The 25,755-nt window shown below is 40.6% G+C and overlaps 1 protein-coding gene across 7 annotated transcripts in view; it reads right to left on the bottom strand.

Moving 5' to 3' along the window:
- Positions 1-25,755, bottom strand: part of nf1a (neurofibromin 1a) — a 137,304-nt gene that overhangs the window by 44,578 nt on the left and 66,971 nt on the right. For 5 of the 7 annotated variants that reach the window (XM_082502103.1, XM_082502097.1, XM_082502099.1 and 2 more), the window contains 6 exons: positions 22,282-22,344; positions 18,081-18,239; positions 16,910-17,007; positions 15,625-15,771; positions 15,376-15,522; positions 11,310-11,420 (listed from right to left, as the gene is read on the bottom strand). In XM_082502103.1, coding sequence (XP_082358229.1) covers positions 11,310-11,420; positions 15,376-15,522; positions 15,625-15,771; positions 16,910-17,007; positions 18,081-18,239; positions 22,282-22,344 — 725 coding nt within the window. The remainder of the gene's footprint in view (positions 1-11,309; positions 11,421-15,375; positions 15,523-15,624; positions 15,772-16,909; positions 17,008-18,080; positions 18,240-22,281; positions 22,345-25,755) is intronic. The other 2 variants (XM_082502100.1, XM_082502101.1) reach the window with 1 other exon arrangement.

Genomic DNA, 25,755 nt, shown 5'->3' with positions numbered 1-25,755 from the left:
ACACAAAGACAGAGAGGAGATTCCAACCAATCAACAAATGATATTCAAATGAGCAAGGGTGTGAGCACCCCTGTGTCTGTCATGTCTTTGAGAGAAGCGGTTTGTAAAAAATGGCTTATAAAAATGGAAACTGCCGTTTCTAAATGAAGGTGTTTATTATTCGGGGGAAACAAATCCAAACATAGATGGCCCTGTGTGCAAAGGTGATCCCTCCCCTGCCCCATTATAACATAAATTAACTTTGGAAAGCTGGGTTCAGTTTCTCTGGTCACACCTAGCCTTGATTACTGATACACTTCAATCAAGAAATTTAAATAGGACCTGCCTGACAAAGTGGAGTAGACCAAAAAGATCCTCAAAAGCCATACATCATGTCACGAGCCAAGGAAACCCAGGAACAAATGAGAAACAAAGTAATTGAGGTCCCTCAGTCTGGAAATGATTATAAAGCCATTTCTAGAGCTGTGGGACTCCAGTGAGCACCATTATCCACAAAAGGCAAATGCATATAACAGTGGTGAACCTTCCAAGGAGTGAATTGCTGACCAAAATAACCTTAAGAACGAAGCGAGGACTCATCCAAGAGGTCACAAAACACGCCAGCACAACATCCAAAGAACTGCAGGGCTAACATCAATGTTCATGACAAATTGGGCAAAAATGGCCTTCATGGCAGAGCTCCAAGATGAAAACCATTGCTGTGCAAAAGGAACATAGAAGGTCATCACAGTTTTACCAGAAAACATGTTGATGACTGTATTCTCTATACTGACAAAGACAAAAGTTGTACCTTTGGAAGGTTTGAGTCCCATTACATCTGGTGTAAAACTAACACAGAATTTCAGAAAAGGATCATCATGCCAACATTAAAATAGGGTGGTGGTAGTGTGATGGTCTGGGGCTATTTTGCTGCCTTAGCACATGGAAGACTTGCTGTGTTATATGGCACCACGAATCTTGCTTTCTACCAACACATCCTGAGGAAGAATGTCCGATCATCTGTTTGTGACCTCAAGCTGAAGTGCACTTGGGTTCTGCAGCAGGACAATGATCCAAAACACACCAGGAAGTCCACCTCTGAATGGCTTAAAAAAACAAAATGAAGACTTTGGAGTGGCCTAGTCAAAGTGCTGACCTAAATCCAATCTGAGCGCCTTGAGGCGACTGTTGTTGTGATTTGGCGCTATATAAAACATTAAAAAAAAAAAAACAGAATTGAATCGATCAAGATTCTGTGGCATGACCTTAAAAAGCTCCAATGTGGTTGAATTACAACAATTCTGCAAAGATGAGTTGGCCAGAATTCAAAGACTCATTGCCAGTTATTTCAAACACTCTACTGCAGTCAACCAGGTATTAGGTTTAGGGGGCAATCCAAAAAAGAATCCAGCGATTCCAGTGGATTCCAGTGAAACACCATGATTATCAGCATAGTGTACAGTTTAAGCTAAATAGTATTCTACACAGCTCACTACAAAGTTGTGAAATTGGAATTAAAGTGCACTGATTGTACCACCAAAACAATTCAACGGACATGTTTATCACGATTGTTTTTCACCAGAAAAACATTTTTGTTCTATTGCAGTGTAAATGCTGTTAAAATGTTAAGTTACATAATTTCATGAATATATATAGTTTGCGTTGAAATGTCTTTATTTGAAATGTACATGTGTAAAGTGAGAGCTAGTGTCTCGTGAGAATACCCTTAACGAGAGCACACGAGACTTTTCATGGACTGCGAGGGAGCAGATGTCTCTCATGAAGCGATTTAAGCTAAAAGTTTACTAAAAGAAAGGGCAATACAAGGACTTAAGGACCTCTTTTCAGGACAAGCAGCCAACGAGGTATTTGTCATTTGAGAAATGTTTTTTATTTGTGTTTGGACTTAATATGTGTACTGTAAAGTTGCTAATTGTTTGTACTGTTCGCTCGTGACCAGTTCTCACGGCGTATTGGCGTAATGGCGTATCGGCGTACTGGTGATGGTGAAGCTGAGGAGAGAAGGCCCAAGTAATAAACGCCCGTTTCAAAGAACCGACCTGTGTCTGTGTTGTCGTGAAGAGAGCTACAGTGAGAACTCGGCTGCTCAACACGGGTAGGAGAGGACAGGATCGCCGCGGATGACGAAACGACGCGGATCCGGTGCATCACGTCAGATAAGCAGAGTGCATAACGCATATCGGCACAGCATTAACAAGCAACGGTGGTTAGACTGAGTTAAAGCGCTAATTTTCACGTTTAAGATCAGGAGAAGCTCTACCACAAAAGTGAAGTTAAGGTGGTGTGAGAAGTGGTTAAATGTGAAAATTGCAACTAAGGGACTCATCTGTTATTCTTGCTTGCTTAATGTAGAGATTAATCCAATGTGTTTGCATTTATAGTTGTTGTACATCACAAGGTTTATAGAACAAACAAGTAAATATTTAACAAGCTCACAGGTTATGAGTAATTTTGAGTTATACAAAATTTGCTGAGTTTAAAGGGCACCTTATGTGAATTTTAAAGGGGTACTATACTGATGTGAAAACTTGAAAACCTTTAGTAATGTAAATGATAAGGATTTAAGGTATTTCTAAGTACATTTACACTGTTATTGTATATTTGTGATAAGGTGATTTTTGTTGTTCTTGTCTGTTTGAAACTTAAGTTCAGTATTGAAGTCAACAGTGTGTTGGAAGACTCATACATACATTTATGAACCTTAATTCAAATTAAGTTTATTGCAACTTTCACTTACACATAGTCCAGAAGAAATCTAGTTGAAGTTTAATAGCTGCACAATCACACTGCTATAATCTCAACATGTCTAACATAAGCAGAGAGACCTGCCATAAAGATGCTGAACAATCCGCTCAAGCTGAAGCTACTGTCACTGAATCTGCAGCAGAACTAGAGGGGCTTCGAAGAAGTGAGAGGGCGCATACCCTAACAGAAAGGGGAAGAGCATACCAAGATGAGAGACTGAAGCACATTCAACGCAAATACAAAATCATCTATGAGAAGTGGAGGTGTCATGCACGAATAGGCAAAGAGTTATTAAGTGGTGATGCTTCTAAGGATGAGTTAACTGAGCTTATTGAGAACATCAAAAGCACCTGTTCTGATGTAAAGGTGGTTTATGAGGAGCTGCGTCAAGCGCAAACCCCTGAACCAGACCTGCGGCGCAGGGTTGATACATGCATGTCATTCTCAGAATTTATTATTCAAAGAGCAGAGAGACAGCTTAAAGGTCATGAAGCAGATAAAGATGAAGAGTCTTGGCCTGATGCTGGATCTGTTCTAGGCTCAACAGGTTCTGTTTCTAGACCACTGTCTCGTCAAGGATGTAGTTCTACCCACTCTAGCAGCCACTCTGTCAAAAGAATAGAGGCTGTAGCTGAAGCTGCTGCAACTCAGGAAGTCTTGGCAGTGTTGGAGGAGCAAGAAAGGGAAGAAACAGAACTTCAAATGTTAGAGGCTGAGAACCTAGCCAGACAGCAAGCAATCCAAGATAAACGTAGAAAATTTGCACGCCTAGAAGAAGTAAAGAAGCTAAATGCTGCTAGAGCTCGAGTGAGGGTCTATGATGAAGCTGAAGAAAACATAGAAGCAACTGATTTGTTGTATGGTAGTGAAGTACTGCCAGAGCTTAGAGTCGCTGACTCCACAGTACTTCCAGTCACAACCCATTCTCTCAATGCATCAAGTCCCCCATTTATTCCTCAATCCCTAGCAGTCACAAGTCAAGCTCCTTGTCCACAACAGCTACCTCAGTCTCCTCCAGCCTCAGTGTTGAGGCCTCAAGAGCAGAATAGCTTAGATCTGGTCAATGCACTAGTAGAAGCTATGAGTGCAAACCGGCTCCCAACACCAGAGCCTGGGGTGTTTACAGGAGATCCCTTGAAGTTCAAAGACTGGCAACTGTCCTTTGAAACATTAATAGAAAGGAAGAACATCCCAAAGAATGAAAAACTGTATTACCTAAGAAAGTACTTAGGTGGCACAGCAAAGAAGGCCGTGGAAGGATTTCTTCTATCGGGCACAGAAGCAGCATATGACTCAGCCTGGAAGCTTTTAGAGAAACGTTTCGGAGACCCATTCGTAATTGGGAAGTCACTCAGAGACAAGCTGCATGCATGGCCAAAGATAGGTTCTAAGGATGCTTGCGAGCTAAGAGAATTTGCAGACTTTCTCAAGAGCTGTGAGGCTGCCATGTCTCATGTCAAGATGCTGGAGGTCTTGAATGACTGCGTTGAGAGTCAGAGGATTCTGCTGAAATTGCCAGATTGGTTGGTTTCCAGCTGGAATCGCAAAGTGATGGAAGTCAGACAAGTGAAAGCTGAGTACCCACCATTCAAGGTGTTTGTTGACTTCCTATCAAAGGAAGCAGATCTTGCTTGCGATCCAATTTCCTCAATACAAGCACTTAAGAGTGTTGAAAGCGAGAAACCAAGGCATCTACGAAGCCAAATAGTTCAAGCAAAGACTCTGACCACAACTACAACACAGAGCAGTATTACATCATGTGTTTTCTGCAAAAGGACAGGACACATCCTAGACAAATGCCGAAGTTTCACAGAAAAGACAGTTCAGGATCGTGTTAAGTTTGTACACACAGAGAAGCTTTGCTTTGGATGTTTGAAGACCGGTCATCACTCAAGAAAATGTGATAACAAAAGCACGTGTGAGAAATGCCAAAAGAGACACCCAACATGTTTGCATGACGATAAGTTCAAGGAACGTCAAAGGCCAATCCACCTAAATGCAAGTGAAATTTCAAAGGACAAGGCAGACACCACAGAAAGGACCGCAACAGCCACTTCCAACAGAGTTATTCAAGAGGGTCTAAGCACACGAACATCTTCTATCTTGCCAGTCTGGGTGTCATCTATTAAGCAGCCAGATCAAGAACTGCTAGTTTATGCACTCTTAGACACACAGAGTGATACCACCTTCATACTAGATGAAGTAGCTCAAGGCCTGAACACAAACAGAGAGAATGTCAGTCTGCGACTGTCCACAATGTCTGCCAAGTCGACAGTTATTCCATGTCAGAAAATGACAGGTCTACAAGTGAGAGGATACAACTCAGAGAAAAGGATTCCACTACCACCTGTTTTCACAAGAGAATTTATTCCAGTAAACAGGCTGCACATTCCTACCTCTGAAACAGCTCTAAAATGGCCACATCTAGAGCAACTGTCAGAAAAGATTCCACCACAGTTGGATTGCGAAGTAGGCCTTCTTATAGGCTACAACTGTCAACGAGCCCTCCTCCCAAGAGAGATCCTGTCTGGTGACGAAAATCATCCATATGCGCAGCGGACTGATCTGGGCTGGAGCATTGTTGGTTGCTCACATTCAGCAAGCGACAACAGCGATCCAATAGGATTCAGTCATAGAATCATAGTACGACAAGTGACACCAACTGTGCATCCATCAGTTCAGCTAAAGAAGGAAGTGCACTTTGCGTGCAGGACTCAAGTCAAAGAGATCAACCCACTTGACATAATTAAGACTTTTGAATCAGATTTCACAGATCACTCAACAGATGATAATCCAGTTTCTCAGGAGGACCTCCTCTTTCTGTCTAAAGTGAAAGCTGGAATAAGACAGAAGGAAGATGGCCACTATGAACTTCCGCTTTCTTTCAAGACAGACAAACCTAATCTTCCAGACAATAAACAGTGTGCAGTTCACAGGCTCAGCTCATTAGAGCGTCGACTGAGGAGAAATGAACAATATTACACGGACTATGTCAATTTCATGAATGAAATCATAAGTAGAAGAGATGCTGAGAAGGTGCCACAGTCTGAATTAGACAACCAGCCAGCATGGTACATACCGCACCATGGTGTCTACCATCCCCACAAGCCCGGGAAGATCCGTGTGGTTTTCGATTGTTCGGCACGCTACCAAGAAACCTCTCTAAATGACCATCTCTTGACAGGTCCAGACCTGACTAACACATTAGTTGGTGTGTTGTGTCGATTTAGAAAGGGTCCTATAGCCATAATGTGCGACATCGAAAAAATGTTTCACCAGTTCCACGTTGCAAGGGAACATCAAGATTATCTCAGGTTCCTCTGGTGGGATGGAGGTGATTTGGATTCTGAACCCTCAGTGTACAGGATGAAGGTACACCTCTTTGGGGCAGCTTCATCCCCCGGTTGCTCCAACTTTGGACTGAAATACCTAGCTTCACAAGGCCAAGGCAAGTTCAGCAAAGAAGCCATTAAGTTCATCCAAAGAAGCTTCTATGTAGATGATGGCCTGACAAGTGTAAGGTCGACTGCTGAAGCTATACGCCTGGTAAAGGAATCAAGAGCTCTGTGCAAAACAGGAAATCTACGGCTACATAAGTTTGTATCCAACGATGAGAGTGTGATTGCAACAATTCCACCACAAGAATGTGTTCAGACCAAAGATCTAAACATGGCTCTAGGAGAACTTCATATCGAGCGAGCACTTGGAGTTCAGTGGTGTGTTGAGGCGGATGAATTTCAGTTCAGGGTGGTGGTAAAAGAAAACCCACTGACAAGGAGAGGCGTTCTCTCAACTGTTGCCTCAGTCTATGATCCACTAGGTTTCGTGGCTCCATTCCTACTTATCGGCAAACAGATTCTTCAAACACTGTGTAGAGACAAGGTAAGCTGGGACGAACCTCTCCCCGAGCACATCCAGCCACAATGGGAGTCATGGCTCAAAGATCTGCCTCATTTGGCAGTTCTAAAGATTCCAAGAAGCTACCTTCCATCAAACTTTGGTGAAGTCTCACTATATGAGCTTCACAACTTTTCTGATGCAAGCTTCAAAGGGTATGGTGCATGCTCATACCTTAGAGCGGTGAGTGAAACAGGACAGATAAGTTGTTCACTTGTCTTGGGGAAAGCAAGAGTAGCCCCTACCAAACTAACAACCATCCCAAGGCTTGAGTTATCTTCAGCTGTGACCTCAGTCCGCATTGGTGATATCATTAGAGGCGAGCTGGAGATTGAAAATGTGCAAGAGTATTACTGGACTGACTCAAAGGTGGTCCTTGGCTATGTGAACAATGATGCTAAAAGGTTCCAAACATTCGTGGCCAACCGCATCCAGCGAATAAGATCTAGCACAAAACCTGAACAATGGCGACATGTCAACTCTGAAAACAACCCAGCTGATGGAGCCTCAAGAGGATTGACTGCAGTTCAAATGAAAGAATCTAGCTGGCTGAAAGGACCCAACTTCCTTTGGCAGCAAAATCTCCCACATGAAGTGGGAATGGTGGGAGAAGTTGAGGCTACTGATCCTGAACTTCGGAGAGCACATGTTCATGCAGTTAAAGCAAGAGAACAGAATCCAATGGTAAACCGTTTAACTAAATTTTCTGACTGGTCCAGAGTGGTGAGAGCCATTGCCAGGCTCAAGAGATTTGTCAGAGAGTTTAAGGGATTTCAGTCGAGAACTAATGAGTCGACTAATCTTGAAGAACGAAGAGAAGCAGAGATCTTCATCATCAAACTCGTACAAGAAGACGCTTTCGCTGAAGACATAAAGAAAATAAGAGGCAAGAAGGAACACACTTTGAGCAGGCACAACAGGCTACGCCAGCTGAATGCTTTCCTGGACGAAACCAATGTTCTTAGGGTGGGAGGACGGCTGTCTCAGTCAGCCTTACACCATGATGTAAAGCATCCTGCGATTCTTCCGAAAAAATCTCATGTGTCAGCTCTGCTGGTCAAACATCATCATGAGCTTATACACCATCAAGGAAGGGGCATGACCATGAACGAGTTGCGCGCAAGCGGAATATGGGTCCTAGGATGTGGAAGTGTGGTCTCCTCACACATTTACAAGTGTGTAAAATGTAGACGATACAGAAGAACAACTGAGGTTCAACAAATGGCAAATCTACCAGGAGAGAGAATTGAGACATCTCCCCCCTTTACTTATTGTGGGCTTGATTGTTTTGGCCCCTTTATTGTGAAGGAAGGAAGGAGAGAGTTGAAACGATACGGATTGTTATTCACCTGCCTATGTTCTAGAGCAGTTCACATAGAAACCCTTGACGATTTGACAACAGACGCATTCATGAATGCACTTCGATCATTCATAGCTATTCGAGGACCCGTGCGCCAGCTAAGATGTGATAGAGGCACAAACTTTGTTGGTGCTAGAAAGGAGCTTTCTGAATTGCTTGAAGGAATGGATCAAGACCGTACAAGGGCGCTTGGTTGTGAATTTGTGCTGAATGTCCCATCAGCTAGTCATATGGGAGGAGTTTGGGAACGCCAGATTCGAACAATCCGAAGCATCCTGATAGCTATGCTCGACAAGTCCGCCAGCAGACTTGACACCACAACTCTAAGAACGTTTCTGTATGAAACAATGACCATAATCAACAGCAGGCCACTAAGTGTCGAGCATCTTCACGATCCTACTGGTCCGGAACCCCTCACTCCCAACCACATTCTAACCATGAAATCATCTGTAATTCTGCCACCCCCTGGACAATTCTGCAAAGAAGATCTCTATCTGCACAAAAGGTGGAGAAGAGTGCAGTTTTTGGCCAATGAATTTTGGCAACGATGGAAACGAGAATACCTGCTAAACCTCCAACAACGACAGAAATGGCAGAAGCTGTCACGAAACTTGCAACCAGATGACATTGTAATATTAAAGGATGACAGTGCACCAAGAAACCAGTGGAAGCTTGCAAGGGTTGTGGAAGCCCTGCCCAGCGCAGATGGCAAGGTGCGAAAGCTAAAGCTTCTGCTCAGTGACACTACTTTTGATAAGGGAAAACCAATCACTAAATCAGTTTTCCTTGAGAGGCCTGTTCACAAAGTAGTTACATTACTTGAGGCCACCTAAAACACACGTAAAGCTAAATGACCTACACTTAAATGTACACTCACACATCACTTCCTTATAATTTTCATTGAGGAAAATCTCTCATTTTAAGTCAATGAGTGATTTTGGTGGGAGTGTAAATGCTGTTAAAATGTTAAGTTACATAATTTCATGAATATATATAGTTTGCGTTGAAATGTCTTTATTTGAAATGTACATGTGTAAGGTGAGAGCTAGTGTCTCGTGAGAATACCCTTAACGAGAGCACACGAGACTTTTCATGGACTGCGAGGGAGCAGATGTCTCTCATGAAGCGATTTAAGCTAAAAGTTTACTAAAAGAAAGGGCAATACAAGGACTTAAGGACCTCTTTTCAGGACAAGCAGCCAACGAGGTATTTGTCATTTGAGAAATGTTTTTTATTTGTGTTTGGACTTAATATGTGTACTGTAAAGTTGCTAATTGTTTGTACTGTTCGCTCGTGACCAGTTCTCACGGCGTATTGGCGTAATGGCGTATCGGCGTACTGGTGATGGTGAAGCTGAGGAGAGAAGGCCCAAGTAATAAACGCCCGTTTCAAAGAACCGACCTGTGTCTGTGTTGTCGTGAAGAGAGCTACATGCAGTGTATGCAGATCAATAACAAGTAGCTCAGAGAAAAATCAAAGCATTTGCTTTGAGAGAACGGTCAGGTATTTCTTTGCTGCTGGTGGCACTAAAAAGTTGGAAATCACTTCACTCAGTGAAAACAGATTTACTAAAAAAAAGTGGCAGACATTTTAAAATTGATGTGTTTTTGATATGTGCATATGTCCTTCGACTGTATGTAAAATGACTGTAATATCATTACACATAGGTTCTTGCTGTAGTGTGAAAACAAGCGTATATAATAATGTGGCAGAGATTTTTAAATTGAGACATCTGTTTGTGGTACCCATATTACTCTTGTTCCTGTAAAGTGAAAACAGCTGCATCTCGCCTCTGTCAGTGCGCCCCAGGGTGGCTGTGGCTACAATGTAGCTTGCCATCACCAGTGTGTGAATGTGTGTGTGAATGGGTGGATGACTGGATATGTAAAGCGCTTTGGGGTCCTTAGGGACTAGTAAAGCGCTATATAAATACAGGCCATTTACCATCTAATAAAGTTGTTGGATATTGTAAAATTAATGTGTTGTTAACCATACTGTATATTATTGTATGTTATTGCAAAGTTAGACACTTAGAAAGACAAAAATAAACACTCATAATAACTAGAATAATAAATCTGACAAATAATAATAATATCCAACCATAAAATAATAATAATAATAATTCTTGGATGCTATTGCATTGGCACACTAAATAATAATAATCAGAATAATAAATCAGACAAATAATATACAGTATTTCTTGATGCATGCTCAATCATCCAGATAAGGAGATTCCAAAAAATTAGGAAGGCTTGGTAAGGTTTATGCTGCACATCAACTTTTAAATGTCCGCCATTACTGATGAAAATCTCAAAATCTTAGAAGAACTGCAGCCACTTCCCACTCTCTCTGAATGGTACTCATAACCATTGATCAATGGTCATTCCTCAGTGATCAATAGCAGTTGACCAATGGCCTTTGATAGGTGGTTGCTGATCAATGGTCATGACAATTTGCATATTAATGATCAAGAAACTGACCTGTCAGCCCATTGTTCGCCAGTGGTGCTAGTTTCATTCATCATGCAAATGTATGTTCATAAGGGTGGGGAAACCTGCAGTCAGCTGAGACTGAAGAAGTCACTTGGATGAATGACGAAACATTTCTCCCACTGAAAGTGCTACGTCCAGATGAACTGAATCAACTTTCGGAAATGCCTCAATACTGAGACTCTCCAACAATTGCACTTAGAACTGAATAAGCTTCTAGGATGAGAGGTGAAACGTCTTCAAGAATTACTTAGAGAAGTCCAGAACCTTTTTTCCCAAGCTCCTTAGACAATGCCTCAGTACTATTGTACTGGCACACTCAATAATAATAAAGATTGGGATGTCAATACTGTGAATGCTTTGGGACACTCAAATAAGCAGATACAAAATGGTTTTTACATTGCATGCTCAGGCACCAATCGTAGACAGAACTGACACAACAGGGTCCTATTTTTAAAAACCAAAAACCAATCTGTTTGAAGCAGATACTGTCTCAACTACTGTTGATAGGTGCATACTGGTATCCAGGAAACATCACACACTAACACCATACACAGGATGTGTGGTTAGTGGCTAATCTAGAAATAATTCATCCAACTTGCCAGCACACATTCTGACAGATACAATATATCTTTACAGAATAGCTCTGTCCTGACTAATTTGAAACCTCCACATTTCATTTTTGGCAAAGGAAATTTTAAATGCAAGGTTTGCTTGACAGCAATTTAAAATGAACCAAAGTCTCTAACAACAAATGCACTCTTATCTATTATTTTGTCAGTTTACTAAATTGAGAAATAAGTAAAGCCAAGTCCTACCTGCGGGCGACATAGTAGAACACTGGATTTCCAATCTTTGAGGTTCCTGCCTGGTAGAAAATGTTGAGGGTCTTTAAGGCTTTGAATTCCTCCTTCTCATGTACTTGATGCCTGTAGAACAAAAAGAAGCGCTGAAGATAGTAAATTAAGCAAATAAAGTTACAACCCAACTGGTAAAATAACAAACCAGTTTTATTTGTTGTTTCTCTATTGTCCCCTTGGCCCTTACTCAGAGGTTTATCAGACTTGTTATCTGACTTAGTGCTCAGTTCAAATAAAATAATTGTTGTGGATGATTTTGACAGCCTCAACACAGCATTTAATCTATTATTAGACTCAATTAGCTTCTCTCAAAATGTAAAAGAACCCACAACAACGTTAACCACACTCTCCATCTAGTTCTGAGATATGGCATGGAAACCGAACATTTAAAAGTATTCATTGAAAACCCTTCGATCATTTCCTAACAACAATAAAATTTACAATAATGGATCACACAGCAGTTGGGAATACTTTTAAATACAGCCGATAGCGCTGTAACTAAACTTAAGGGTATAATTCCTCCACTGTTATCTTCTTTAATGCCATTTGCTAACACAGTACAGAGCAGCTACCTTAACTCGGGTTTTATCCTGGATTCCAGCATGCTGTCTGCCTTAGTTTATGAACACCTTTATCCATGCTATCTGATGGGTCAAGATACCTCATCCTCCTGTTTTGATATTTTGTGCCTGAATCCTTATTTGGCATCCGCAGCATTGCCCTCCTTGGTGCATGCAGGAGTCGGGAATAAGAATCTGTTTTATTGTGCAGGTGGACGTCAACCTAACCCAAATGGCTTGTTTTTAAAGAAGTTTAGTGATTTATTATTCTCCACTATTAAGCCGTTTAGGATTGCTTACAGATGGAAATATTAACATTCACATAGATGATTAGCTCCTGTTTCCAAGTTGTCACCTTGGATAAATTAGATAAACACCATACGCCTCTTAAAGTGTTCTTGTGGAAAAGGTGAGCACTAGTGAAGGAAAATTCAGTTTGTATTCATCCCCTTCAGCAAAAGGATCTTTTCATCTTTTCTTTCAACAGTTCAGTTAGAGATGCACGGGCTGACTGTTTCTCACACTTGGTTACAAATAGAACAGGTAATCCTATGGCGTTATTTGACACCATTAATAATATTGTTACTTCTGCTCCACCTGCTGTCCCACTCTCCTCAGTATATACAGTCCTGATTAAAAGTTTAAGACCACTTGAAAAAAAATCATATTTTGCATGGTTGGATCTTAACAAGGTTCCAAGTAGAGCTTCAATATGCAACAAGAAGAAATGGGAGTGAGACAAAACATTTTTTGGAGCATGCAATTTATCGAAAACAATGCTTAAATTGAAACAGGCTGTTTTATAACTGATTAAAAATTTAGGACCACATGCCTTTAAGAGGCAAACTCTATGCAAAAATGTGAATTCATTGTCATCTTCTGTCAGGTAGTCACGATGGCAAAGGCAAAAAAACATTCCCTTTTGGACCGTGGTCGGGTTTTTGAACTGCATAAGCAGTGTCTCTCGCAGCGTGCCATTGCTGCTGAGGCGGGACGCAGTCAGACAGTCATTTGGAATTTCTTAAATGATCCTGATGGTTATAGGAACAAAAAGGTCAAGTGGAAGACCCAAGAAACCCTTACCAGCACTGAGCTGGAGGATCCAATTGGCTGTTTGTCAAGACACTGGACAATCCTCGACCCAAATTAAGGCCATTACTGGTGCCGACTGCAGCCTCATAATCATCAGACGGCATCTTAGACCGAATGGCTTCAAAAACATTAAAGATCTTAAATGGTCTTGTCTCATTAAATGCCAGAGACTGAAAGAGAGCACTAAACACTGAAAGGTGAAAGAAAGTTTTATCCTCTGATGTGAAAAAATTTAACCTTGATGGTCCTGGTGGTTTCCAACGTTACTGGCATGACAAGCAGATCCCACCTGAGATGTTTTCTGTGCACCACAGTGGAGGAGGCGCCATAATGGCCTGGGGTGCTTTTTCCTTCAGTGGAACAATGGAGCTTCAGGAGGTGCAGGGGGGGCGAATGGCCACTGGCTATGTCCAGATGTTGCAGAGAGCATCCCTCATGACTGAGGGCCCTCGTCTGTGTGGTAACAACTGGGATTTTCAACATGACAACGCTACAGTACACAATGCCTGCAGGACAAGGAACTTCTTGCAGGAGAATACCATCACTCTTTTGGACCATCCTGCGTGTTCCCCTGATCTAAATCCAATTGAGAACCTTTGGGGATGGATGGCAAGGGAAGTTTACAAAAATGGACAACAGTTCCAGACAGTAGACACCCTTCGTGTTCGCCGCTTGGAGAAATGTTCCTTTTTGATCGGCTGTAAAAAAGCCAGTTTCAGTTTAAGCATTGTTTTCAATAACTTGCATGTTCAAAAAAACGTTTTCTCACTCTCATTTCTTCTTGTTGGATGTTGGAGCTCTTCTTGGTTCCAACCATGCAAAATATGACTTTCTGGCATTTTTCAAGTGGTTTGAAACATTTGATTGGGACTGTGTATGTTCTGCTCGGCCTTAGTGGATCATTGCACTGTTGACTGTAGTATTTAATTACAGTGATTAGAGCATGCTATAGGAATGAAAGATACTGTGTTGCAGTGATTTGAATCATAACTATTTAATAGACTTCACCTTGTTCATTTAAATAGGGACCCCTCTTTAGGGCTGTTCGATATAACGATATATATCGGATGACGATATAAAAAATCTATCGTTTCATTTTATGCTATCGTTTGTTTCGTGTTGTCGCAAAATAAACTGTTTACGGCAATATTTTTTCATCGTTTTGATGGTCACTGTAGTGGCTATATTCATTTCTCTTTCTCTTATATTTAATATAGCCACACTACGGACGGACAAGCGCCTGTTTTTATGCGTTGTCGTTAGCAACAACGACGGTAAAACCATCGCGTGTCAGCTTGTTTATTTTCCACATAAACCTTTCACAATAAAGCTCAAGATCCTGTTGAGACTTTTCAAAATAAACTGAATCACACGAAAGAGTATGCAGAGTATTTACGGATGAGAAGCAAAGAAGAGCCGTCAGGTGCTAAAAAATAGACCTTAGACTCAAACGTTAGAACAGGCTTTTCCCTGCAGCACGCCGTGTAATAAATACAACAAAAACGGCGGCCGTTACAACATGTGTCTAAACATGCATAATTTCATGCATCGGTTAAAATACTTGACTCCAGGTACACGACACCCAGCTGGAAACACTTCCCGCAAGTCGAGCTGCCCGAGATTCACAGAATTTACAGAAAATGTTAAATTTTTGTGATTTATATCGTTATCGGGACGATAGAGGTCTTATATCGGGACGATGAGATTTTGGTCATATCGCACAGCCCTACCCCTCTTCACACACTAAGGTTAATTATTAAGGTCCACAGGGTTCAGTGCTAGGACCAGTTCTGTTTACATTTACATGCTTCCCTTAGGCAACATCAATAGAAAGCATAGCATACCTTCTACCTACCTGCCCATGAAGCCAGACAGCACAGACTGATTGTCTTAAAGGCCTGGATAACCTCTAATTAATATTTTTTGTCTCTTTTTACATTTATGAAGAATATCCTTTGCTCTTAGACTGCCAGCTTACTTGAAGTTATAAGGGTATTAAAAGCAGAAAGGGGGGGGGAAGAGCCTTCACCTTTCAGGACCCTCTTCTGTGGATCTAGCTCTCAGTTTGGATTTGGGAGACAGACACCCCCTCTACGTTTTAGATTTGGTTCAAAACTTTCTTTTTTGACAGCAAATAGACAGGGCTTAATCAGGTCGCCCTGAATCCTCCTTTACTTGCGTTGCAAAAGGCCTAGGCTGCTAGGGCTTCCCATGATGCACTGAGATAAAAGTTGAAATTGAATACAATGAAAGCTTCCTATAAAGTGTTAATGCATCTAAAACTAAAGATGGACAGACTTACAACCCATAAATGGGAAAAAAGTGCTTATTGAGTCAGAACCATTATGTTGACAAGCTGTTATCAATCTTACCTGGTCATAAACTCCTCAAACTTGGAGCTGGTCAGATTGAGACTAGACCAGTGAGTGTCAGCCACAGGTTTGTGTTCCGGCGGTCCTAGGTAAGCCAGCAAGGTGGCCATCTTGTCAAAAGGTCGCCTACCTACAGCCTTGTGGTCCCTAAAATAAAATTGTGACTCATGATTTAATGATCAAAAATAAAAATGTAATGATTAAAAATAAAATAAAAAAATCTAATTTAATGAAATACAAAATTCTGACCTGTTACTGGATAAGTACTGGCCAATTCTTTCCTGATTATTCCACAGCAGCCGGTGGAGAGCCAGCACATTACCGTCACTGATAAATGACAGACTGTGGTTGACAGAATCACTGGGTGGAGAGTCAGATGCTATGTCCAAGAAAAACCTGGGGCAGAGAGAGAAGATTGCCAGCTCAACTTAAGGTCAGAAGAAACACGACAGCAAGCACTTCACTGATTTAGTTTGCAAAGTTTTTGGTTTGTCTGAACTGTCACATGACCACATAGCTCAGGTTTCCCTGACTACACAAACTCTGTTGATATAAAATGTTTGATTCGTTTGTTATTTTTTTGTTAGTGACTGGTCAAACAACTGATGAACAGTCAGCATGAACAGTCAGCATGGTGGTACTAGTGAGAAGAGAGGGGATCATTAATTGCCACGATGAGTCTGTGATTCATGTCAGGCAGCAGGTGTCAAAAAATTACGACAAGGAAAAGAAAAAAATCTAAAGACTGAAAAAGTTGCTAATTGCCAGAAAGAAATAACATCTGGTGTATCTTTATATAAAAAGCATACCAGAGGTTCTGGGTCTAACAAAAGTATTATATGAGGAGGGTTTCAGCATGTGAGTTCACATACACTGGAGTAAATAATTATTTGATCCCCTGCTGAATTTGTAAGCTTGCTCACTTACAAAGAAATCAACCATCTGAAAATTTTATGGCAGTTTCACTTATCGGAGGGAGACAGACTATAAGCCAAAAATCCAGAAAAAAACGCATTACATAAAAATAAATGATGCATGTCTATAACCCAGCCAGAAATCTGTCTCTCACCGATTGGCTGCATGTTCATGTGGCACACAGATTATCATCTCATCAAATCAGTTACAGATATGCCAACTTGTTGTGTAAATAAAACATGCCTGTCCACAGAATGATTTTTCTCCATTCCTACCTATTCACTACCATGGGCAAGACCCCACCACTGCCCGCCTATTTTCAGGTCTCAGAGCCCTCTCGCACTATGAAAACTAACCAGAAGGTATTTGGGACAGATTATATATTATATTGGCTAATTAAAATATATTTAAGAAACAAAACAAAACAAGCAGTCCTATAACGTCCAATATTTGAGCACACACTGACAAAAAATACAAACAAACATATCAGTAAATATACTTTTTAACTGGATATAGTTAAGTTAGAATTTCACAGCAATCCATTATATAGGGGGCAGGGATATCTCTAGGGATAGGGATACAAACAGTATTTACAGTAACAGTAGTTCCCTGCATTTACCTTCGGGCTGAATCAAAGTTGCTCTTCACAAAGTCATTAAAAGGCCTCATGTGTTCTTCTTTTGTAAATAAGACGTGGTTTGCAATACTCTGCAAAATCTGAAATAAAAAATACAAGAGATTCACAATAAGCTCATGTTATGTGAGTTGTGTGATCTTGCTCGAGTTCAAAGAGAATGGTTACCCTCAGGTTTAATCCTGATATCAAATACAGGTTACTGGGATCTGAACAGACACTTATATCAGGTACACTATGCCAAAAGATTTCTCTTTAATGCAGTACAGTGTTTCACTATCTTTGTGCTCAGTCTCACAATAAAAACTTACCTCCTGCTAAAATTATTAATGTCACTCTATACCCAGACTGTAGGAGCTTCTTTTTAAACCAGACGCGATCACAAGGTTTAAGATAGTCAGTGACATTTTAAACTTTATTAGTCATGTGTCTATGATGCCTACTCATTGATGGCATTTTTGCCAAACAAAATTAGGTTAAGGACACTTTATTTGTACCTGTGGATACAAATAAAGGGGGTAAAAATACATTTCTTTAGATCTCTTCTTGTATGTCACTTATCCTCATGTGGATTTTCAAAAAACAAACAAACAAAAAACCCAGAAAAAAAAAAAATAAATCACAGAATAAGTAAAAAGTTTGGCTATTGGAGCCAAACTGTTTTAAAGGTTTGTTCTTCTGCTCCATTGAACTAGAAGACTTCATTCAGAAGGAAGAAACTGAAAGTTGATATGCACAGGATGCAAAGTGTCAAACAAAATTGAACCAGCCAATGGGTATAATTCTCTGGCATACAGAGATGCTGGGTTCAGCTGTCGCTAGGGATGGGAATTGTGAACCGGTTCTTGTAGAATCGAATATCTTTAATATGCTGCTTAGGGATGGTGTTGACTCTCAAACAACCCAGTGGGAAAATAATGAGAATTGAAATTGAAAGGAATCGAATTAGGCAGCAGCCTCTTTGCTTAGGCTGCTGCCCCCGTGACCCGGCCCCGGATAAAGCGGATGAAGATGGATGGAGGAATCGAATTAAGAAGTGATATTGATAATGGAATCTGAATCGCTAAATTCTTATTAATTCCCATCCCTAGACTTAGGGATGTAACCATTTTTTTCTGGTTACTTTCATGGCAGCCCTCATATCCAATAAGCTTACCTTGGACATGAGTTTGAGCCCCCGTTCTATCCTGGGCAGAGGCTTCTTGTCTAAAATACCAGTCTCATAGGGGGACACAATAGCAGGGTTGATGAAGCGCAGAAACATAGCACTGCCCACCGCACCAATGCTGTTCTGTGGGAACCGCTGACTCACAACCTGTGTGAGGGAGTATGGAGAGAGTGGAGGGAAAAAAAATGTTGGCGAACACAAACGGAAAATACAGAACAGAAGGGAAAAGTATAAGAAGAGGGACCAGTTTGAAAAAAAGGGAAGGAGACAATATTAAAAGTTGATTTTGGTACATTCAAGAGCAAATGAGGGAATGATAATAATAACAAAATATACATGTATCAATATGTGTAACAGAGATATTTGAGCTGAGTCATGATCAGGCCAAAAAATGCTGCGCTCAGGAGGAGAGCCTAGCTAGGAAGAAATATGACAAAAGACTTGGACATGATCCGAGTTTATTCTGGTTGTACCAGGAGTGAAAAAGGTTTTTACTCCAGTTACAGCAGAAGAAACATGCAAGAGAGGAAAAACATGACAATCAACCCAGCTGTCTCCTCTCTGTTGGTGAAAGATGAAAACAGGAAATGATTACACAAACTGACAGAAGACAGATGACAGATGTTAAGCCATGAATTGTGATTAAAGTATAAGATGGTGGTGCCTCTTTTAATTCAATTACTAGAAGAAGAAATGAAAAAATACAAACTTCCTACAAATATATATACACAGCTACAACATCAGGCTATAACCCCATATCATCAACACAAACGTCAAAATCATCAGTAAGGCTTTACAATTATGGACAGAGACAGCTATTCCATCTTGTGGATCAAACTAAGTTACTAAAAGAATGACGGTAACCTATAACTTTATTATGTTATTTATTTTACATCTCATTCCAACCACCCATCAGCAGTTGTTTTATTACATGCAGAAAATGCATATGATAAATGCACGTTGGGTGACCTGTTCATTGGTAGATAGATGACACTGATGACAACACATGAAAACTCGCTAACCTGCTATGAGCAACAGAGGGCAAGGATTAGTGAGTGTCAGAGCCACAATCCGGGAGGAAACACAGACCACACATTAACACATTTCACACTTAGATGCACTGGTCCAGGAATGCCTCAGGTAGATTAAGACAGGTGGTGAAGAGGAACAGCACAGGAACTATTATTAAAGACCAAGCCGCTGCACAAGATGTACCATCGAGAGATAGCGAGGCTGTTGACATTAAGAAATCCTACCACTGACTACAAGAGTCCAGCCTAAAGGATACCAGAAGCTCTTATCCCACCAGCACAAGAACAAAGCCTAAGCACTAGACCTCTAAAGGCAACAGTCTACCACAGCTGAAAGTTGTAAGCTACGCAAAAGTACCCTGCAGATGGAATACAAGTTGGAACAGCATTTACTTAGAGGCACAACCAGGTTGCTGGAACAGTTTCCAATAACATCTATGTACATCAGGAGTTGGGAATCGGTGGGAAAGATATCGTCAATTTTTTATGTTCTTGGACCTGATTGGTGACCAGTTGGTCAGACGTGTATGACATGTATGTTGCGTGTTTAATGCATGTGCAACACATTCACACTGGCACAGAAAAATAGTCAGATGCACACTCACAGCCACACACTAACATGACAATTGCATGTAAGCTTTTCACTATGAGTTAAGGTATAGTTAACCAAAGTAAACATTGAAGGAACCACCAAAAAAAGGTTGTAACAACAAAGGTACACAGACAAAACTAAAGCTGTCCAGAGCTTAGAGCTAGCCACTAGCCAGCTGCCTCAGTAAGAGTAGTCACCAGATTCAGTTCCTGGGTAAGGTGTTCTGACTGGGCATGTCCTAATGGTTTGAGGCCCGGGCAGAGACCAAGGACATGCTGGAGATCTCTCTATGTCCCTTATATCTACCTACCTACCTACCTACCTGGTAGAGGACCCGAGCTTGAAGGATACACTTCCCGCGGACAATACATTCTGCAACCATTACCGAGAGCAACCAGCTGATCTACACTACAGTGGCAGTGATCAGTGAGATGAACAGCCACAAGAAGCAGTACCCTCCATTGAGAGAAGGAGACTAGAGGCCAAGATCAAGGTAGTAGGGAGGAAGGTTAGCCGACTATTGGAGCTGCAGAAAGGTGCAATGAAGAAGATGCCTAAGAAGTAAACCTACATGTTGAAATACAGCAGGTTGAGCTGATACCAAAGAGTTTAATTTTGGCTTCATCTCCTCTTTCTCCCTAGCCTTCTATCAATCATTTCACAAAGCAAGATTTATAGTAGACCTGGACATGCTTCATCATAAACCAATGTTTCTAGGATGTTTGTGAACTACTTTTGTGTCTATGTTCTTAACATAATGGTGTTATCAGTGATGTTCTTGGTGATAATGGTCTTTTTATATTTTTTCATTTTCTAAATAATCACAACAACCAACTACACTGAACTGACTGTGGTATCAGATCAAAACTTTGAGGATCAAAAGTCAATGGACATTTCAGAACATTTTCAGTTTAAACAACCCTTAAAGAAAGTCTGTGTGTACCGCAAGTACTAGAATTGACCAAAAACTCTACAAATGGTCAAATTTGTGACTACAAATTACAATCAGTGTTTATAATTTGTGGACAAACAGTGTTAAATGAAATATAGAGCAGGAAATACGCAAAATGTCCTGAAAAGGACTATGCTATTATTGGCAAGTTAGGTTTCTTGGTAGTTCATAATAAAGTAACAATCACAATACAAAGATGACAGTTGATAAAAAGCATTTTTTATAGCAACTCAAGGGGCTTCATAACTAAAACATTAACAAAGCTGTATCTCCACACTGTTGTCCGTGTAAGTAAGGGTGAATTATTTATGACAGAACGGTATAGATAAAACCAAGAAGCTCTAAAATGTAAAAAGTTTTATGTTTGCCTGCTGTAATTCATGTATTTTACTTTGATATTTTGAATTTTAAAAGGTCACAGAAAGTTAGTGGCTGCTCTCCTAGATGCAAAGAGTAAATGATGCACAACTTCCTGTAGGTAAAGCCAGTGCCTGCAAAAGCAAAAATGTTCCACTTCAAAGTTTGGGGAAACTACTGACACTCGCCTTAGAGAAATGTTTCCCTAAGTCTCCCCAAGTTCCCCATGTCTGGCTGAAATGAAGCAAAATCGTCAAAAATCCTTTAAAAAAAAAAAAACTTTAAAAGTAATTAATACAAGAGTCTATAAGTATGTGAATGTCACTGTATTTGCTTAAAGATTAAATATAGACCTGAATGTAGTGGTAGAGCAAAAGTCTGATTATCAACAAAGTCATCAGGCATTTTGGGACCATGCTTTTTCACAGTTTAGAACATTTAGACCAAAAACCAAAAATGATATACCTTTTATATTATTGCACCAAAATGTCAGAACTGCTTTAAAGCAGGGTTGAGGTGGATCATAATCCGCAGTTCATGTCAGAACCCCAGAATTATGCTCTACTGATGCAACAACATCAGTAAACTATTTCAGAAGGAAGAGGAGATGGAGGAATTGTTGATAAACAAGTGGCAACAAAACTGCACATCAGCACCAACATTTGAATAAAAGAATCAAGGTTCTGGATGAGTTTCTAGTTAAAAACAAACGAACAAAGAAAAAACTGTGGGGACATACTGTCATAATGGTGGCATTTCACATCAGCTGTGAAATGCAACTCATTACAGCAAGAGGCCAATATATCAGAATATTTCATCTAAAAGTCTTAAAAGGCTATGTCCCCACCAGAGCAGGCGAGATGTGCTGCTGTGCATCTGTGACAGTTTACTAAAATAAGTGATGTAAGTTAAAAGATTACAATGATGGTGCAGATGAAATGTTCTGAGAAAAGGTCACCTAGAGTGCAAACAGAAAGCCCAGAAAGAAAAGAGAAGACAGAATGCTTCTATTTCCTGGAAACTGTTAATCAAAAATACATCAAGTGATGCCAGTATTAGTACAATGATTTCAAGAGAGGGTTGTACACAAAGCTGAATATGGAAAAACAAAACATTTCCAGTGAAAAACCAAATTAAAACTGAAAAAAAGAAACAAAACAAAAACAAACAAACAACAAAAAGAAATAAAATGCAAAAAAAAGCTTTTTTGCTTTAGGGGTAAAAGTATCTGAGGTAAAATAGATTCTCCAAACTTACTGCTTTTTTGCTTTCCTTTTTTTCTTTTACTGTTGCTTTATTCAGTAGAGAGTGGCAAGTAGCCTACAGAACAGAGATGAGCACAATATGGTCACAGCACCAGCTAAACAGACACACACACCAACACACGCGCGCACACACACACACACACAGGTAGCATAGCCCTAACCATTTAAACATACATTTTTATCTAGGAAAGCACAAAGAAAAATAAAAAAATGCCGTTTCACTGCTCAGGGCACATAAAGCGTGTTAATGCATGCACTACCAGTCTTTTACTTTAGCAGACGGGTGTACACAAATGTGTGTATCTACACACTTGTGACACGATATCCAAGGTGGAGAACAGGAAATGAAATATATAAGCAGATACAATAAAAATCAAAGACTTTTTGTGTGTGTCTCCGAATCATTTTAAATCTTGAAAGCTGAGACAAAGTTGTTGTTTTTTTCACTTTTTGATTACGAGTGGAAAATACTATAGTGAGGGTATGTTGGCATATTCTGGATTTCTCCGTGGCTTCATGGGACATCCAGGTAGAAAAGACAGAACATCTGAACTCAAATATAACTGAAAATTGCAATTAGATAATATTATTTGGTACATGTCTTTGTGATAAAAAGCAGTCAGTTGTCATTCTCCCATGATGTGATCACACCTAATCCACTGCTTGATTTGGCCTTGAGAGATATTGTCCTCCATCTCTAATTGTCTGTAGCACCTTCGGTTATTCCGGTTTTCTCACACAATCCAAAGACATGCATGAGATTAGGTTTAATGGCAATTCAAAACTGGATATAGGTGTGAATGTGACCTGGTTGTCTCTAAGGATTAATCTGGATATAGATTGCGACCTGTCCAATGAAATGCTCTTAACCTGTGACAAACTGCAGCCCCCATGCTACCCCAAAGTGGAAAAGCTGAAGAAAATGAATCAATGAATAAAGGGATGAATGGTAAATTTATATATTCCAATAGACAGTGAGCTTGTATTTTCATCACTATTTTCAAGCAATCAAAAATGGCTACATTCATAGAGGAGCGCTGGTGGTGGGAAAGTCAGACTTATTCCAGATGCTTGTGTGTTGATCGTCCCAGCGAAAGAGCACAATTGCCACTACATCTCCTGAAATGTTGTGTTATTGTCCTGTAATTTAGTGTTTTTTTCTGTTTTATATTGAGTGTGTGCTCTCTACTTTGGGCGATATTTGATTCTCTGTCTGCAAGTCTCCAACTGGTGGGCTCCACTCATGCACTTGCCTATCAACAAGTCAACTGCTGATTGGTCCGTATCTACAGCTTCATCTTCTTTTGGTTGCCCTTTTGAAGGGTTGATCATGTGCCTACACCTCACCCTGTCTGTAGCATCCTTTTCTGTCACACTAACCCTCTGCATGTCATCCTACACTACTATCCTTGAACCTCCTCTGAGGTTTTCCTCTTCTCCTGCACACCTGGCATCCTTTGTCCAAGATACCCACTAGCCCTCTGCAGGTTTTTAAAACATCTCAACCATGCCTCTCTAACGTTCACTCATCCTGAGCTGTCCCTCTGATAGTCCTTTCTAATCTTGTCTACTCTGGTCACTCCCACTGAAACCATAACATCTACAACTCTGCCATCTTCACTTCGAACTCCTATTTTTGTTTAGTGCCACTGTCTCCAAACCATACATCATAGCAGGTCTCTACCATTCCACTCCCATCTTTCCCACCATGTGTGTGCACCGACCTCAACTCCTATATCTTGACCTATCCTCCCTCTTACTGAAATATCTGTTGACTACAGCCATCCTTTTTGTAAAATCCACCACCATCTGCCATTCTCCATTCCTCTCCATAACACCATACCCACCAAACATCTGTGTTTTGTTTCCCTATATGTCCACCGAAGTCTGTTTTAATCACCAATCTCTGCCCCTGGGGACATTCTGTATCACCTTAACCAACTTACTAACATGTCCTCCACCTCCAAACCTCTGATTGTTCTGTGAGCGTTTTTTCTGGAAAAACCCAGAAAAAGGGTGCAATTTAGACTTTTAATGTCCTACTCTCCACCCACACCAGACACACTCCCACGCAGTCCTCTTAGATACTAAATGCACATCACCGAAAGTAGATGACACATCAGTCTGCAGACTGGTTGTCAAGTGGGCCAAAATAGGAGAAGTATCTACAGCTACAGCGAAGTTAACTGGAAATGGGAGAACCAAAAAAAACTTACTTGTGTTGGTATAGTGACCAACAAAAGTAAAGCTTGCGTCACAACTGCTCTAACTTAATTGTTCCCATGAGCTTTAAAACAGCAGTTCCCAAACTTTTTTTGCTGGGTCCCCTTTGTTTTACAAGACCACCCCCTCCAACCACAAACACCCACATATTGTTTTCAAACTCCAACGCAATTAATTTCACACCTCAAACCTTTTGTAAACAATTAAATAAATAAAAGTAAACTGCAATAAATTACAGGTAGCAATAAAATAAACTACTATCCTTTTACGTTACGCCCCCACTTACAAAGGTATTTTTAGAAAACAGTTTTTTCTATGCGTTTGGGCCTGAAAAACTCCTGCCAGGGTGGAGATTTTCGAAAACTCAGTTTTTGCGTTTACGTGTGGACAAGGAATAGTCACGCAACATCAAAGGTGAGCGCCTTTCATGACGTCACGCTGTGCGCCATGTTATTGTTTACATGAGATGAATTTCTACAATGGCCGATATAGACAAAATACTATTGCTGTTAATCTTACTATCTGCAGTTTTTACACGCTTACACACACAGTTACTGTTCCTCCATTTACATCAGGCATCAGAGTGAACTTCAGATTCTTCCGGGGATACCTACCTTGGCACCACCATTGTGCAGGTGAAGCTAAGAGCAAGATATGCTTCATCATATTTTGTAGTCTTTGGTTTGGAAACATATTTGGCGTTGCTTCCTCTTCTGCTTTGTGTTTGTGTGGGAGCCTCGTCAAAAACCTGTCCATTATGCTAGCAGTGTCCAAGCCTTTCCTTTTGGGTCAGCTGGGTTAAACCACAAAAGGAAAAAAGACTGGTGGCAGCAATTGGTACCCCTCAGCCTCCTTGTAGATATATTTATGGTATAAATTTGAAAGTCCTCCATGTTTTGTTCTCAAGTTATCCCATTCACAACCTTGGGTGTCAACAATACCCCATTAGGTTTTTAAGGCTGAGCATTAAAAACTGACCTAGCATAAAATAAAAACTGATTAAAAGCAAAAAGTGAAAACCCATGGGTACAATTATGTCTAAGGATGTACACAACTAGTTGACTAATCATTGCTACTGTCACTAGTCTCTAATAGACTCCCTGTATTTCTGCTTATCCGAGGCTGGGTCATGTGGGCAGCGGCCTAAGAAAGGAGGGCCAGACTTTCCATTCACCAGCAACTGCCTTCAGCTTACCCGAGGGAATACAGAGTAGAGCAGGGCAATATGGCCAAAAATATTTAT

This window comes from Aulonocara stuartgranti, assembly GCF_965226115.1.
Source record: "Aulonocara stuartgranti genome assembly, chromosome: 14".
Taxonomy (NCBI): domain Eukaryota; kingdom Metazoa; phylum Chordata; class Actinopteri; order Cichliformes; family Cichlidae; genus Aulonocara; species Aulonocara stuartgranti.
This window is presented reverse-complemented; position numbering and strand designations above follow the sequence as displayed.